Source organism: Cydia pomonella, chromosome 1, assembly GCF_033807575.1.
Source record: "Cydia pomonella isolate Wapato2018A chromosome 1, ilCydPomo1, whole genome shotgun sequence".
In the NCBI taxonomy this organism is placed as follows: Eukaryota; Metazoa; Arthropoda; class Insecta; order Lepidoptera; family Tortricidae; genus Cydia; species Cydia pomonella.
The window spans coordinates 14,079,672-14,093,689 of record NC_084703.1 but is presented as its reverse complement, the minus strand read 5'-3'; the positions used below and the strand labels follow the sequence as shown (position 1 = coordinate 14,093,689).

The 14,018-nt window shown below is 40.3% G+C and overlaps 1 protein-coding gene across 1 annotated transcript in view; it reads right to left on the bottom strand.

The window, feature by feature from the left end:
- Positions 1-14,018, bottom strand: part of LOC133516124 (potassium channel subfamily T member 2) — a 119,616-nt gene that overhangs the window by 51,672 nt on the left and 53,926 nt on the right. The window contains exon 2 of the mRNA XM_061848865.1: positions 2,541-2,620. Within this exon, the coding sequence (XP_061704849.1) occupies positions 2,541-2,620 (80 nt within the window). The remainder of the gene's footprint in view (positions 1-2,540; positions 2,621-14,018) is intronic.

Here is a 14,018-nt window from a genome sequence, read left to right as displayed (position 1 = left end):
AGAGGCTTCCGTATATTATCACGGTATAGATCCACCCTAGTCCCTTACCCCTCATCATCATCATCATCATCGTTTGTCCCTTTCCGACGTATTGGCATGATGGAAAGGGACAAACGATGATTAGCGGCATCGTAACTTTAGTACACGTTTATGAATAACTGGGTTAGGGTTTAAACCCATGTTTTGCCATATGCCGCTCTACACGCTTTTCACTTATAATGCCTCGGTTATGTTATGGTGCCGTGGACATTTTTTTCCAATTCAGTTCGTTAGCCAGTGTCACATCTTGGTAGACATTGCATTTCATTGGAAGTTCCCTTCCCCTTAGTTTTTTTTATAAATTCGTACCCCATGTCACCCCTTATAGGGATGAATTTTTGATCTCAAAAATATTCTATATTATTTTCTGGGTTACAATTCCATCGAGACATACAAACTTCGACATTTATAATATTATTAGAAATTTAGTCCTTTAGACTGAACAGAAAAATTAATAATTCATATCAGCCGGAACGTATTTCGCTTCAATAATAATCAATCGATGACATTACGACGTCGTGGTGCCTCAGCGATGGTTTTATTTCCTGTAGGTATCTATGCGTTTACTTTGCCGACGAGATACGTGTAGTCATGTACAGACTAAGCACATAGTACATACACGTTTACGGCACACCTATTTAGCACGCGGGCGCAGGCGTAGATTAATAAGGTCTTTTGTTATTTTTAATACGCTATTTTCCTGTGTTGTCTTTATTAGCATAAGTTTCATTAATTTGAATACACTTATTTGTTCAAACGAAGTAATGTTTGTAGACTGATTCGAGTGGACTGGCTCCGAATATATGTCAACATTAAATCGTGAATGAGTATTGCAGAGGGTAGGTGTCAGTGCGGTCGACACTTGAGTAGGGTGTCGATGCTTGTCTGTCGGTTTAGCTCAGCAGACGGGCGACTAGATTCTTTATCACAATTCAGGGAAGAACATTCTGAATTAGGCCATTGACTTTGAAGACACTGACACTGAATGATGTATGTTAATTACTTCGATGTGCATGCGAAGTTTCATGTTATTCCAGCATGGCGTTATACAATGAGAGCGGAACTTCAATTGTACGAAAAGATAAATTCGGCGGCTCTGTGTTGGCGACTCCTAATGTAAGGCAACTACAAGAGTAGCCTTTCTGCCACAGGCAATCCGATTACTATGCCTATAGTATGATATCAACCTGCTAAATATCTATCGTACCCCAAGAACTTCCAAAATCCGAAAAACCCTAATAACAAAACAAAAAATTTGATAAAACATGGTTTTCATTTTTACCAATTCTCTGACATTCCTTTCTGACTTACGATGTTGTCATCCTATTGACATCTCTCTACAAAACTGTCCTTTAGTATCGAAATGAGTTATTGGCAAAAAAATCTATCGCTGTAACGTTCTTATGGTAGATTTACGGTAAGTGGTCTCTCAGACCCATAATATGGTGGGAAAATTTGCTGTCCATGGATGAGGTCTTGGAAGCTCAGTTGGCAGAGTGCTGGAGTATAGATCCAGATCATCCAGAGGCCATGAGTTCAAGTCTCACCCAAGGCCGTAATTTTTCCAGTTTTAAATTTGTTCTAAGCTTAATAGCGTTGTTCGCAGACTTTTCTGCTTGTTTAAAATTAATTGAATATTCATACCAAGTTTCATGTCATCATCATCATTTTATCTACACGCATATCATAAACCCTCTATGATGCCTTCATAATCCGTAAATAATGGCCAACATTACGATAAACTGTTTTGTTACAACAAATTTCTTATGTGTGATAATGTAGTTATAGCTTCATAACTACATCAAAATCGATTTGGTTATGCATTCAAATTTGGAACATCTCTGAAAAAAAGCAATTCGATTTGATCTTTATTCTAATATCAGTCTAGATGCGTTTTTGTTCGAAATGAAATGTCAATTGCATACAATTTTTACATATTTCGCATGTTAGTTTGTATCGAATGATACGGAAATAGGCCCCCGACTCTAGTTTAAAAAAAACCACATGTGTGAAAAAAAAATTCATTTACCGCCATTTGACGTACAGTTTATCTTTTAATTAGTTTTAAGTATAAAATGAATATGTTTTGTTGTTTTTAAGGTAATGTAGCAAAAATTTCGTATAAAATAAGCGATAAAAATATTTCGGTGACGCCACGACATGTCCGCGTGTTCCGCCAAGAGAACAACGATTTGGCAACGTTGCCCTAACGGAGGCTGTAATTTGGGTTAGTGAATATTTCATAGAAAGTTTATAATATGTGTGTAGATAAAATAGTGTATGTAACTGTACATAATTAGGCATTAAACCACTCGTATGATCTTTTTAAGAAACTCAATTCGTTCGTTTCTTAAACTCACACTCGTGTATTTTAATGCCTTTAATTATGTAGCAGTCACATAAACTACTATTAAATCACGAGCGTAACTTCGATTGTATTGTGACTCGTAATGATATACCATATGTCTTTTTATAAAGTACCATATTTGGAATGTACTTACTCGATCGTTGATTTTTTATGAAATATAGTTGCAGTCTTTCCTTAAAAGTATTTTCGTTTACGTAGTACTCCACACGTACTCTGGAACAAAACAGAATATCATTGTTAATTGGTGTCCTTAGTAAAAAAAAACAGTATTTAGTCAAAGATGCGCAGAAATCAATTATTGCTGGAAAGCATCATGTTGTGGCGCTCTAATCAAATGGGCCGGCAATCGATCATAATACAACACAACAGGCCGGTGAATGGGGCCCGAAAGGCATGTCATGATCATGCCATGTGCAATAAAAATAAAATAAACCCTTTGGCAGTTTCAAGACTTCCGCGTGAACGAAGTTGGGTGGAGGCTACTAAAATATATTTATCTATAATTGCAGTCAAGGTTTGATCTTGGCAATGTTCTTTTGGGGTAATTTCCATTAACTTGTTTAGACTTCATGCTTCATTAAAAGTGGTTCCAGCGGAACATTTCTGAATTACAAGAGGTTCCACCGTCGATTTGTAATAAATTATGCATTCGCATTCATTTTTGAAAATGAAATTTACAATAACTCTACTGAGATTAGAACTGACATGCATTCTTGCCTTTGAATCCAAATTAAAATTCATCAAATCCAACCACCAAATACAACGTATTTTACTTAAGTATTAAAATAAGTTTTTGGCAAAAAAATCATTTTTGGTACAAGCTTTTATCGCTGACTGTACCTTTTTTTCTAGAGGCAACTAATACTTATCGAGACAATTCTAAAAACCCCAAACACAATTAGGTTGCGTTGTTTTATCACGGAGTTTCTGTGGCTACCTCCTGTCTCCATCATCAGATCAGCTCGATGGTACTATAATATTGCATTGTCACCCGACTTACATATGTATGCATATTTTCAGCTTCATTGGAAACCGGGAAGTGGGTCAAAATTAACTTGCAAGATTTGATTACAGACCGACAGACAGACAACGGGACAGGTGAAACTAAATAAAAGCTTGTAATGACGATTGCGAAATAATGCATTGAGATATTTTTTAATAGTAATTTGTAAGATACAATATGGGTCAATATTCTGTAGATACAAACATACAGTTGAACAATCAAAGAAGAAAATCTAACGGGATTTTATTTGGAAAAATGCTTTATTATATTACACTGGTAATATTCAGTTGTTACGAGTATAAGCCAATGACAATGACATAATCACATGATATATTTTCACACAATATGAGTGAAAATATTTAGGGAGCCACTTAATTTATGAGAAGAGACATGATAATTAGTGCCAAAAGTACTTAGTACTAATGTTATCAACAGTCTTTACGTAATACGTCCTACTGCCCGGCACCGGGATCCTCTCTGTTAGTAGGCGCTCCGCTATCCCACTGCTAATTAAAGACAAACTTAACATACACACCTTTGAATTTCTTCACACAAAGAGAGATATATATATGAGTTTCTGCCCTCTGTTATTTGATTCAAAAATTTCAAACCGAGAGGTTAGTTAAGCTTTTATAAGGTAGAGGAATATATTTTCCACTTAATTTTGAACTTTATTGTAAAGTGATAGGGTTCATTTTTGCATAATGCATTATTGTATGACACTAATTTCTGACATACGTAAAGTAGATTAGATAAGTGCTGACTGAGCTATATCTTCAGTTTATGTATTAGTAAAAACGAGACACAGCAATAAAAGGTTAAACATTTTGTTTTACAGTAAGTGGAGACATTAAAAGCGAGTTAATGGCGCTTGCGTGAGGACGGATACCGAGGGTGTATGTACCCGAGGGACAAGAGGTTTTATCATTACTACCTACATATATTCATAATACCGTTGTATATTTGCGGAGAAAGCAAGTACATTCTTTAATTTAAAAAATGTCAGATAATACAAACACGAAAAAATTTAAAAAAATCAAATACCGTTTTTACCGTTGTAAATAAGTCTGTTCCGTTCTTAACGTTTAGTTTTTAAATAATTAATCATATTCCGCGCGCTTCAAACCGTTTATCGATGCAATGTCAAGACGCACTTCACAGCGATGCAATATTGAAATTTAAGCCAATAGGATCGCCCGAAAATGATCGGACGACATGCTAAGGACAGCCATCAGCAGAGCGCCTCTGGTGGCGAAAAAAAGAGAGAACTAACGAAGCGCACAAGGCGTGCGGATCGACCGCTACCGATTTAAATCGTTTTTTATGGTTTAAGCAACGAAACCTAAGTGTTTTAGTGTTCTATCGCGCGTGACAAAAGGCCTAAGACTATTAACCGTACCGCCGGCCGGCGTGTGAAAGAAGAAAAGGTGATAAACGTAAGAAGAACCAGTCACATCGAGAGGATTCCACCATTGCTGCAACCTCAGGTTAGTCCCGTGCATGATAATCCTGTTGGACTGAATTTCTCTTGTTGTATCGCTTGTTACCGGCGAGTGTAGATATTTATGCTCGATCCAGTATGTTACGGATTGGCATTGCATCTTTATTAAAACCGCGCTAATTTGTAACATTCTTTTTGGTGCCGAAACCCGGGAATCACCTTTTGACCTTCATTTACACTCGGCCTACCAACTACCAATTTTACTTCGTAACCTTTCTACCATTGTCGTTAATACTCGTTTAATATTCTTCCTTATTTACCGTGTAAACGACTTGCAACGTCAATCTATCGCGTAATTACGAAGTTAAAATCAAAGTCTTTGGTGCATTTTGTCTCGCTACCCTACCGTTTAACGAATTTACAATTGCATAATCTTTTCACTAAAACTTTATCGAAATATACCTAATCGTTTAAATCTAGTTTACAAAATCATTTAGAATTGTACCATAAATAACCGAATTACTTACTAAGAAATCGTATCATTTTTCTAAATAAAACTACAACTTACAATATTCCCTACCGACGGGTATTCGAGAAATCAACCTGACAACCTCCCAGTGTAACGAGGCACCCGTCTTACGGAGTTTTGTACGTAGTGTAGTCACGCGTTACGTTGGTCCGTTTCCTTTGTTCAAAACGACTCCACCCAGGTGTTCGAAAGTCGTATAACTCATTTCCTTATTTTGACCGCTCGAGTTATCGTATTAAAAATTGTCATTATATTTAAAATTTGGAAATCGAACGTTATCGTATAATAACTTTGAAGGAAGATATTCAAACTTTTTAATTACTTATTTCGTAGTTTCATATTGCCCGAATTATTTTCGTTGAATTAAAATAAGAAAATTATACTGGACTTTCTTTCATTTTATTTTCTATCGACTTTTTCGAACATCGCCAACCGTTCCGAGTGCTTCTTGAGTTCTTTTTCATATAAATTGACCGAGTTGATATATTTTACTACATTAATTCCGCGAACTCAGGGTGCCGGTTTCAATAGTTGTCGCGTTATACAAACATCGAAGCTGTTTTTATTTGTGCTATCACTGATAACGTATAGTGTTTTTAAATACGAGCTTGTTGTTTTAGCGTATATTATTTGCGTATTAGTAAACATTGTTTTCTAAACTTAAACAATGTCTTACCTAACAAGGCGTAAATCTGTAGGTAAAAAATGTACCGATAAAGCTTATACCGTCAACAACTTACCGAGTTTACGACGTAAACGAACTATAGCGTATAACCGTATAGCGAAGGCTTTGGAAATAGGGACCTTAGCCAATACCGATGATTCACAAGTCGAATTATTTCTTTCATATTGTCAGGAGATAAAAAATATAGCTGATAGTTTTCAAGAGTCTCACCTTATCATTTCGGATCTATTAGGGGATGATGTCGACGACAGTGAGAATGAAATTCAGGAAAGATTCGACGAAGCGTATTTTAACGTAGTTGCCATTCAGCGTAAATTTTTACCGTGTTCGTCTCATCAACCGGATATTTCGAGACAGGACATTCCAACGGGTTCGCATAGTACTCACAGTAGTAATATGCGGCTTCCAAAAATTTCACTACCGACCTTTTCGGGTGCTGTTAAAGAGTGGCCCGAGTTCATCGCGACTTATAATGCGCTTATTCACGAATCTACCATTTTGAGGGAAATTGAGAAATTTCATTATTTAGTGTCCGTTTTACGCGGTGACGCTTTATCGTTAATTAGAACGTTTCCTGTTGCAAGTGAACATTACTTAAGTGCATACGATGCTCTCAAGTCCCGCTACGAGGACAAACGCGACTTAGCTTTTACGTGTTGGCGTGACATTTTAGATGTCAGTTTTAATACGGCTAACGCTCAAGATTTTCGACATGCGCTAGATACAATCGATGAAAATCTAACTATCTTAAAACAGTTGAAATTACCGACCGAACATTGGGACTTTGTCCTTTGTTACAATATTCTTGCGAAGTTAGATACCAAGCTACGACGCGAATTTGAAGAAAAACACGCCGACGTGGAAATGCCTCAATACAAGCAAATTAGGGCATTTTTACACGGGAAAAGCGAAGCTTTGTTGCGCGATACGCACTTTACAGCTGTTAATTCTAAAAACGCGAACACTTCTAAAGAGGCAACGGGAACCTTACAGAAACCGAAGCGACATAACGTCACGCATACACTCCTCTCTCCTACCGTGAACCCCCTTCCAAAAGGTGGTGACAAACAAGAGGTGAAACCGAAAGTTTCGGGAACTCCAAAAGTTGTCCGAAAATGTTCCTTCTGTGGTGAAGAGCACCACATTTCAGCCTGTAAGGCCTTTCTAGCGAAATCGGTGGATGAACGAATGACTGTGACTACGGAGAGGAAATGGTGCTATAATTGTCTTAACGCGTCTCATTCAGTGCGACAGTGCACATCGATATTCTCTTGTCAGAAATGCAAGCGGAAGCACCATACTCTGTTACACCGAGAGCAAGCTGTCAGCAACCCCGAACCTTCTGGTGAAAAATCAAGCTCAGCAGTCGTCTTGCTGGCTAAAGAAACGTTAACTCCGTCCAATTCACCTTCGAATACGACCGTGCTACTGGCAACCGCGCTCGTCCAAATTCGTGATGCTTCGGGCGAGTTTCAGACATTCCGCGCGTTATTAGACACCGGAAGTCAAAATAATTTCCTCACTACACACGCGGCTCAACGGCTAAAGTTGAAGCCTACCGCGACTAGTGATGGGCCGTGCGTCCTAGGGGGTGCACCTGCATCAGTGACTGGTCAGGTCACCTGTGATATAGGTGCCAAGGACACCGTACATTTCCGTCTGGAAATGTTTGTTTCACCGCACATATGTGCAGATCAGCCTATAGGCAGACTCAATATGAGTGGATGGGATGACCTCAAAACATTACCGTTAGCAGATCCTGGTTTTGATATTCCTGGTCCAATTGATGTCTTGCTCGCTGCCGACGTCTTTGCTGAGTCACTTCTCGACCAACGTTTGAAACGCTGCGTCAATCAACCGCGTGCTCTCAACTCTGTCTTCGGATGGCTGATAGTCGGAAAAACCCGACTAGCGTCGTCGTCTTTATTAAGTGTACCATCACCTAATAAGGATGATAGCTTAAACAATATCGTTCAACGCTTCTGGGAGATCGATACCGTTCCGCATTCTTCCCGATTAACCCCAGATGAACAACGCTGTGAAAATAGTTTCACAAACGAGCATTACCGTGACGAGACTGGTAGGTACGTCGTCTGTCTTCCCTTCAAAGATAACGCTGAGCCTGTGTTTGAAGGCTCTCGGGAGATAGCGGTACGACGCTTCCATGCTATCGAAAAGCGCCTTTCTCGTGATACAGACTTGAAACAACAATATGTTGATTTCATGACCGACTACATCGAAAGTGGTCACATGTCTTTGGTGCCTGCTAAGCACATGGGTCAAGGCAAGTTTTATGTGCCGCATCACTGCATTTTGCGCCCTGAAAGCGCCACAACGAAGTTGCGCGTTGTTTTCGACGCTTCAGCTAGAGATGCGCATTCTAAATCGCTTAACGACTCGCTATTAACAGGTCCAAAGCTACAATCCAACATTGCGGAGATTCTTCTTCACTACCGGGAGCACGAAGTGGTCTTTATGGCCGACGTGCGCCAAATGTACCGTCAAATTAACGTTGCTCCGCATCACCGGGATTACCAGCGTATACTCTGGCGAGCTCACCCAGATGAGCCTCTTCAGGAATACGTACTAAATACCGTAACGTACGGGGTCTCCTCGGCTCCGTTTCTTGCTTGCCGAACGATCCAGCAATTGGCCAACGACGAAGGTCATAAGTACCCGAGGGCTAAAACCGTTCTAACTTCCGATATTTACGTCGATGACATCGTTACCGGAAGTTCTTCGCTGGATGATGCCCGTGACATAAAATCACAAGTTATCGCTCTTTTCAAGCTCGGCGCCTTTGAGCTACGAAAATGGGTAAGTAATCGACCCGAACTTCTAAGGGATTTGCCCTCTGAAATGTGCCTTTCGGATGCCATCGCATTCACCGAGGCAGAAGACACAACCGTTAAGGTCCTTGGCCTTAAATGGGAGCCCGCTTCAGACTCGTTCGTTTTTAACGTCCAACCGTCTAATCAACCGTGTACCAAACGAACGATTCTAAGTGAGGTTGCCAGAATCTTTGACCCTTTGGGTTTCTTGTCTCCTTTGACAATTCAAGCCAAAGCCTTGATTCAAAAACTTTGGATTCTTGGCTCTTCATGGGATGAAACTCCTCCTCCGGAAATTGTATCGCAATGGAACACTTTCTCTCAGCAGCTTCCTCAAATTAGAGATCTGAAAATTCCTCGCAAATTCACCATCGAAGGTGTTCAATCGTATCAGTTGCATGGTTTTTGTGACAGTTCTGAGGTAGCATATGGCGCCGTCGTATATCTACGTGTCACCGAGTCTGACGGCTCCGTTCGCGTCCATCTCGTTTGCGCAAGGGCGAGAGTTTGTCCACTCCGGAAACAATCTTTGCCCAGAACGGAACTGTGCGCAGCAGTTCTACTTGCTGATCTCATCAAATTTGTCAAGGACACGCTACGGCTTCCTGTTCACGAAACCTACCTTTGGTGCGACTCAACTGTTACATTGGCTTGGTTGCGCGCTCCGTCCTCTCGTTGGGTGACATTTGTCGCAAACCGTGTTAGCCACGTGCAGGACATCGTTCCTACCGCTTGCTGGAGACACGTTCCCTCTGGAACGAATCCCGCAGATATCTGCTCACGTGGGCAGTTGCCTCGGCAACTATTAACCAATTCGCTATGGTGGGCGGGCCCAGAGTGGCTTTCCCAATCGCCGTCTGAATGGCCATCAGACCTATCGAAGGATCGCAACAACGATAACGTCGTACTTTCCGAACAGCGTCGTGTAACTCTCGTAACAAATCAGACCGAACCTATCAAGCAAACGTCAATAATCGATCAGCTGTTAGAGAGATATTCGTCGTTGGACAAAGTCTGTCGCATTCTAGCTTACGTTCGTAGGTTTTGTACCAGCGTGCGTGGCACCGCTTCACGCTCTGAAAGTCTTTTCATAACGGACATCGAGTGCCATCGCGCGCTACTGGCAATCGTCAAGCATTTCCAAAATCGTCATTTTTCCGATGTCATATCGAAACTTAAGTTGCAAAAACAGTTACCTCGCAGTTTTCGCAAACTAAATCCTTTCCTTGACGACCAAGGTATTCTCAGGGTGGGCGGACGACTCGCGCGCTCCGGTTTGGAATTCGAACATAAGCACCCTGCGCTATTGCCCAGAAAGTGTGTACTTACGACACGCGTTATCGAATCCGTCCATCGGAAAAAACCTTCATCCTGGTATAAATACGACTCATTATTTAGTCCTGCAGCAATTCTGGATAATCTCGGCTAGGCGAGCGATACGACACCAACTTTCAAAATGCATCCGATGCTACCGTCTGCATCCGCAGCCTCTGCAACCATTTATGAGCGACCTTCCTGCCTTCCGAGTCAATCAGGCTAAACCGTTTTCCGTGGTCGGCGTTGATTTCGGTGGCCCGTTTCGCATCAAACTCGGATCCCATCGCGGTGCGAAAATTGATAAGGCCTACCTATGCCTGTTTGTATGTTTAAGCACAAAAGCCGTGCACTTGGAGGTAGTGTCAACGCTATCAACCGATGGCTTCATCGCAGCTCTACGTCGTTTCGTTTCCCGTCGTGGCCGTTGTAACGTCATACATTCGGATTGTGGTACTAACTTTGTCGGGGCGAGCTCACAACTAGCGGCGTGTATCGAGCGAGCCTCGCACGCAGAGCGTATCGCTTTCAAACGCAACCCCCCGTCCGCTCCACACTTTGGAGGGATATGGGAGATCCAGATTAAGGCCGCCAAGACACATTTATATCGCATCGTTGGCGACCAGATCTTAACTTTCGAACAATTATCGACATACTTCGCTCAAATAGAATCGATTTTGAACTCAAGGCCTTTGTGTCCATTAAGTTCCGACCCTAATGATCTGAACGTCCTCACACCCGGTCACTTTTTGACATTAGAGCCACTGACCGCAGTTCCAGACTCTGACTACACGGACGTTAAACTTAATCGACTAAACCGGTGGCAACTCATACAAGCGTTCCAACAGCAGTTCTGGAAACGCTGGCAAAATGAGTACCTACATGCTTTAACTCAGCGGGCAAAATGGACCAAAGACTCGACACCGTTAACCGTAAATTCACTCGTGCTTATTAAAGACGAGAACCGACCTCCTCTTCATTGGCCGTTAGGACGAATCGTTTCTCTCCATAACGGACCTGATGGAGTAGTTCGGGTGGCTACCGTGAGAACCGCGAAGGATAACTTAGTCAAAAGGCCCCTGGTCAAACTATGTCCTCTTCCATCCGAATAATCACTCCAAAATACTATTACCTAGTTTTAAGATTAGTTTCGTAAATCGTAGTCTTATCAATAGTTAAGTAACGTTTTCTTTTTCATCGGGAAAATCCCATTGGTATTTTGGTGGGCGGAATGTTCCGTTCTTAACGTTTAGTTTTTAAATAATTAATCATATTCCGCGCGCTTCAAACCGTTTATCGATGCAATGTCAAGACGCACTTCACAGCGATGCAATATTGAAATTTAAGCCAATAGGATCGCCCGAAAATGATCGGACGACATGCTAAGGACAGCCATCAGCAGAGCGCCTCTGGTGGCGAAAAAAAGAGAGAACTAACGAAGCGCACAAGGCGTGCGGATCGACCGCTACCGATTTAAATCGTTTTTTATGGTTTAAGCAACGAAACCTAAGTGTTTTAGTGTTCTATCGCGCGTGACAAAAGGCCTAAGACTATTAACCGTACCGCCGGCCGGCGTGTGAAAGAAGAAAAGGTGATAAACGTAAGAAGAACCAGTCACATCGAGAGGATTCCACCATTGCTGCAACCTCAGGTTAGTCCCGTGCATGATAATCCTGTTGGACTGAATTTCTCTTGTTGTATCGCTTGTTACCGGCGAGTGTAGATATTTATGCTCGATCCAGTATGTTACGGATTGGCATTGCATCTTTATTAAAACCGCGCTAATTTGTAACAAAGTCCTTTGCAATATTTATAATATGTACTATATTTTAACCCTTTATATTTTGATATATTATACTTAATTAGAATACAAACTCATCGAAATTGTCAATAAGCATAAGAAATAAATAAGTTCTTGATATTGCCACATCACCCGATAAGGGTATCATGACATGAGACAATATAACCATAAGACTTGTCACATGTCAGTTAGCACCAGATTATTTGGTGTAAGTCCTCAATTACTTGTTTCGAATATAAGCTTTTTTTAGTTCATCAGTTAATTCAGCAGTTTTGCAGGATGCTGTTCTATTTTTAACCCCCGACGCAAAAAGATAGGGGTTTATAAGTTTAACGTGTCTGTCTGTGTATCTGTCTGTGGTATCGTAGCTCCCAAACGGATGAACCGATTTTCGTTTAGTTTTTTTTTGTGTCATAGATAATTTTGAAAGTATAACAATTGGCTTTATAGAGATGCCGTTCAATACGTGTAAGCAATGTAATGAAATAAGTAATATCCTAAATTATTCCAACATTTCGGTACACAAGGCTCATCCAATGATGGCAGCATGACATTAAATTAATTAGTAAATGAACTAATTGCATTAATGTTGAGCTTCAACGATATAAAATTGGCTTATCCATTAATTTACACAAACAAACCACTTAATTCTCTGCTAATTGCAAACTTAGTCTCTCCCGAACTAATTTAGTAGATCTAGAAATGAGAATTCAAATGTACTGGTATAATTACGGTTGAAATATGGTTTCGCGGAGTGTTGTTGTACATACTATGTAAACTACAACAATAAATATAAACTCCAATAAAGACGATTTGCTTGATGAGGCTACTTATGCGTACTCGTACCTACACAGCATTTATACATCGGTACCTAACAATCGTTGCGAATTGAATTTGTCCTTAATTATACTAATCAATTTATTCTCATGTTTTCTGATACGCCTACGGCAATGGGCTATTTTAGTAACCAGTCAACTCAAATAGCTACTCTGTAACTCTGTATGAATCAACTAAATATGATTCGTTACTATGGAATTAGTAAAGAATATGTGTGTTGTGATAAAGCTACAACATAGACCGCGGGCCAGGAGCATATATCGTGAATTTAAAAATAGTCGTATAATATTTATCGCGGTGGAAAGACCGTCAGTTGATGAAAAAAGTATTTCTTCAGTCATCGCTTCCCGATTGATATTGTGTCAGATGATAGTTTAGATGCTGTTTTAAATAAAATAAAACCATCAGCTATCACATGAACATGTAAAAAATACGCGCCTTGCCACTTTATGTCCGCAAAGTATGCGTAATGTGTAAATTGCGTAATCCGTTTATTCGAAACGCCTGATGGAATGCTAGATGATGATTCATGATTTTGTTATTACTATAATAAAAAGGTAAAGCGCTTATTTTTTAGATGTCTATGAGACCAGCTGACGTTCTTACCACTGCGATACAACTGGCTGACATTTTTTTAATTAACAATATCATCTGACAAAGTATCAAACGGGAGGCGATGACAAAATTTTTTTTACGTCTTTCGGTGGCTACCATTCCTCAACCCACCAACGGAGCGGCAGCTGACGTCTACGAGGGTTCATCATACATAGCTGTTAACTACTATACGAGTTTTCGCCCGGTCAGCGATTGGTCTTGGAATTGTGTTCCTGGCTCGCGGTCTAACATATCAAATCATCAAAATTATCGATGTACTTTCCGATTCATCCAATCTTATTTTCATAAAACTGAATTCATATCTGCTTTAAAATAAGAAGGTCTACAGACGTAAGTAATTTTTAAGAATAAACCAAGTGAGCGTGAATATTGAGATCAAAGCTATGTTGTGTGGTTAGGCAAGGCCGATACAAAGGTATGCATATGTATTATGTCAATTGAAACAAAGAATGTTATCCAGTAATACAGCGTGTCAATGACATGAATAGAGGTTAATAGGGAATATTACGTGAAACTCTGCGTAGGGGACGCCACTAGCACAATCCATCACAATCT